General features: G+C 26.5%; 1 protein-coding gene across 1 annotated transcript; it reads right to left on the bottom strand.

Moving 5' to 3' along the window:
- Positions 1-1,330: 1,330 nt before the first annotated feature.
- On the bottom strand, positions 1,331-1,782 carry LOC107163649 (uncharacterized). The gene is made up of 3 exons (XM_089218324.1): positions 1,684-1,782; positions 1,393-1,611; positions 1,331-1,339 (listed from the first exon to the last, which is right to left on the bottom strand). Exons 1-3 carry the CDS (start codon positions 1,780-1,782, stop codon positions 1,331-1,333), a joined length of 327 nt encoding a protein of 108 aa, XP_089074450.1.
- Between the last annotated feature and the right edge of the window lie 278 nt (positions 1,783-2,060).

The following is a 2,060-nucleotide window of genomic DNA, read 5'->3' as shown; positions in this document are numbered from 1 at the left end:
TATTATTATTATTATTATTATGACTTTTACACGTGAAATGCTGCGTATATATTACACTGCGATTTCTACACGCACGACGCATTTGTTATTTACTGTTTATACTTTATAATAATAATACGTCAACATAATATGCAATATATACCAGATGATCCATTCAACATTCATAATTTCGAAAACGTTAATAATGTTTAAAAATATGTATTTTTCGTAATTTGAAGTTGTTAAAAACAACATTTTTCATGTTTATTTCAAACTATTTTTTACTGTAATTGACTTCATTTACCATGAAACCGTGATTTTTAAATTCCTTTTTTCACATCGGACACACCGGAAAATTTTGGACCACTACTATGCGCTCATCAAAATTTTAAATATTCAAAGTTATTAAACTATAAATGTCCAAAATTCAATTTTAATAGATCGAAATACTTTGAATAATATTTTTCTCGAGAGTATGAAATTCAGAGTTTTGTGATCATAAAAAAGATTAAAAACTTAAAAATTCTTAACGATAAAAAATATGATTTTTTTTCTTCAAAAATTTTGTTTTAAAAATGTATGTATATTAATTAAATATATTCAAAAACGTTTTTTGACAATTATAATGAGTGTTTTGCGTCAAATTGATCACTCAATATATTATTATGTTTGTATAAATCTAATCCAATTCCCTTATTAAAATTTGGAACTCCAACCACGTATGCATATCTAAAAAAATGAAAATAATATAAAATGCTGTGGACGAGCACAATTTACGATATCTTGTAAGTTATAATATTATGTTCTATGAATAATGCAACGAAACAAGTGTGTAGGTGGTCCACTGTTCATTATTTTACGCCACAAAATTGTTTTTACGGTGTATTTCGGTCGCATATATACATATAAAATATACAAATCCTCTACCTCACCACTCCGCTCGACAAAACAATAAAATTTGAGTCATAAATTTTTAGATACGAACTAACATTAAACATACTCATATCCATTAGCGCAACTAGGTCTAAAATATTAGGGGGGGCTGAAGCCCTACAAATAAATTTAGTCAATGCTTCGCCCCTCATACCCCCCATTGCCGCAGCCACAGAACAATAATTATTAATTGAAATTAAAAACAATCATAAAATATTATTACCATACTATATTATTAAAAATCATGTATCTACTTCTATGAAGTATGTTTTACATAAAATATGACATAATCCATAATCTCATAGATTATAATTTGTAATTTACATCTTAAGATCTATCCGTCTATTTTTATTATTAGTTATAAAATGTTCTAAGACAGTATCACTGTCTATGTTATTAGTTAAATCTCTTTCAATGCTTAATAAAGCTAAATTTGAAAAACGGTATTGTAACATTGTTGAACATAGCCAATTTTTTTACCTGCCGCATAGCAGAGAACGCTCTTTCACATGTAGCACTACTAATATGAATTGTATAAGCTATGTTCAACAATTTATATAAGTTTGGAAAAGTGTTAGTTGATACAATTTCAGCTATTCCTGCAAGTGCCATTATTTTATCATCGGTAGATTGTTTTTTAAGATTTTTTGCAACCATCATTTCTGCCTTTAAACTTTCCACATCGATATTTAATAAATTCTATACAAAAATAAATTGGCATTAGTATTGTTTTTCATTAATGTTTAATTTAAAAACAATTAATTAACTTACTTTATAATGGTTTATAAATGTAAGGCTTTTTGAATAGTCAAACATTAAAAAGCCATCCACACTATTAGCCAACTTCATACTTTTTTTTGAAAATCTCATTTTAAGATTCATCATTACAGTGTCCAAAATAATAAAATACTTGACACGATAGCATGTCATAATATAATTTAAACTATGCTCTTCACTTTCACCAGTATTTACTTAGTTTATTTGGCTGTGTTCTTTTTCTCTTAGATCCTAATAAATTTATATTTATACAATTTACTTTTGAATAACTCTCTGCATCATGTACTCATATTATTTAGTATTTATCTTACTATCCCATGTTTAAATTATCATTAAAATTTAAATAATCGAAAAAATGGGGGGCTAAGCAC

Source organism: Diuraphis noxia, unplaced genomic scaffold (assembly GCF_037042655.1).
Source record: "Diuraphis noxia isolate RWA-SAM2 unplaced genomic scaffold, SU_Dnox_SAM2 contig0002, whole genome shotgun sequence".
Classification (NCBI taxonomy): domain Eukaryota; kingdom Metazoa; phylum Arthropoda; class Insecta; order Hemiptera; family Aphididae; genus Diuraphis; species Diuraphis noxia.
The sequence above is the reverse complement of the archived record's forward strand: the minus strand, read 5'-3'. Positions and strand labels throughout refer to the sequence as shown.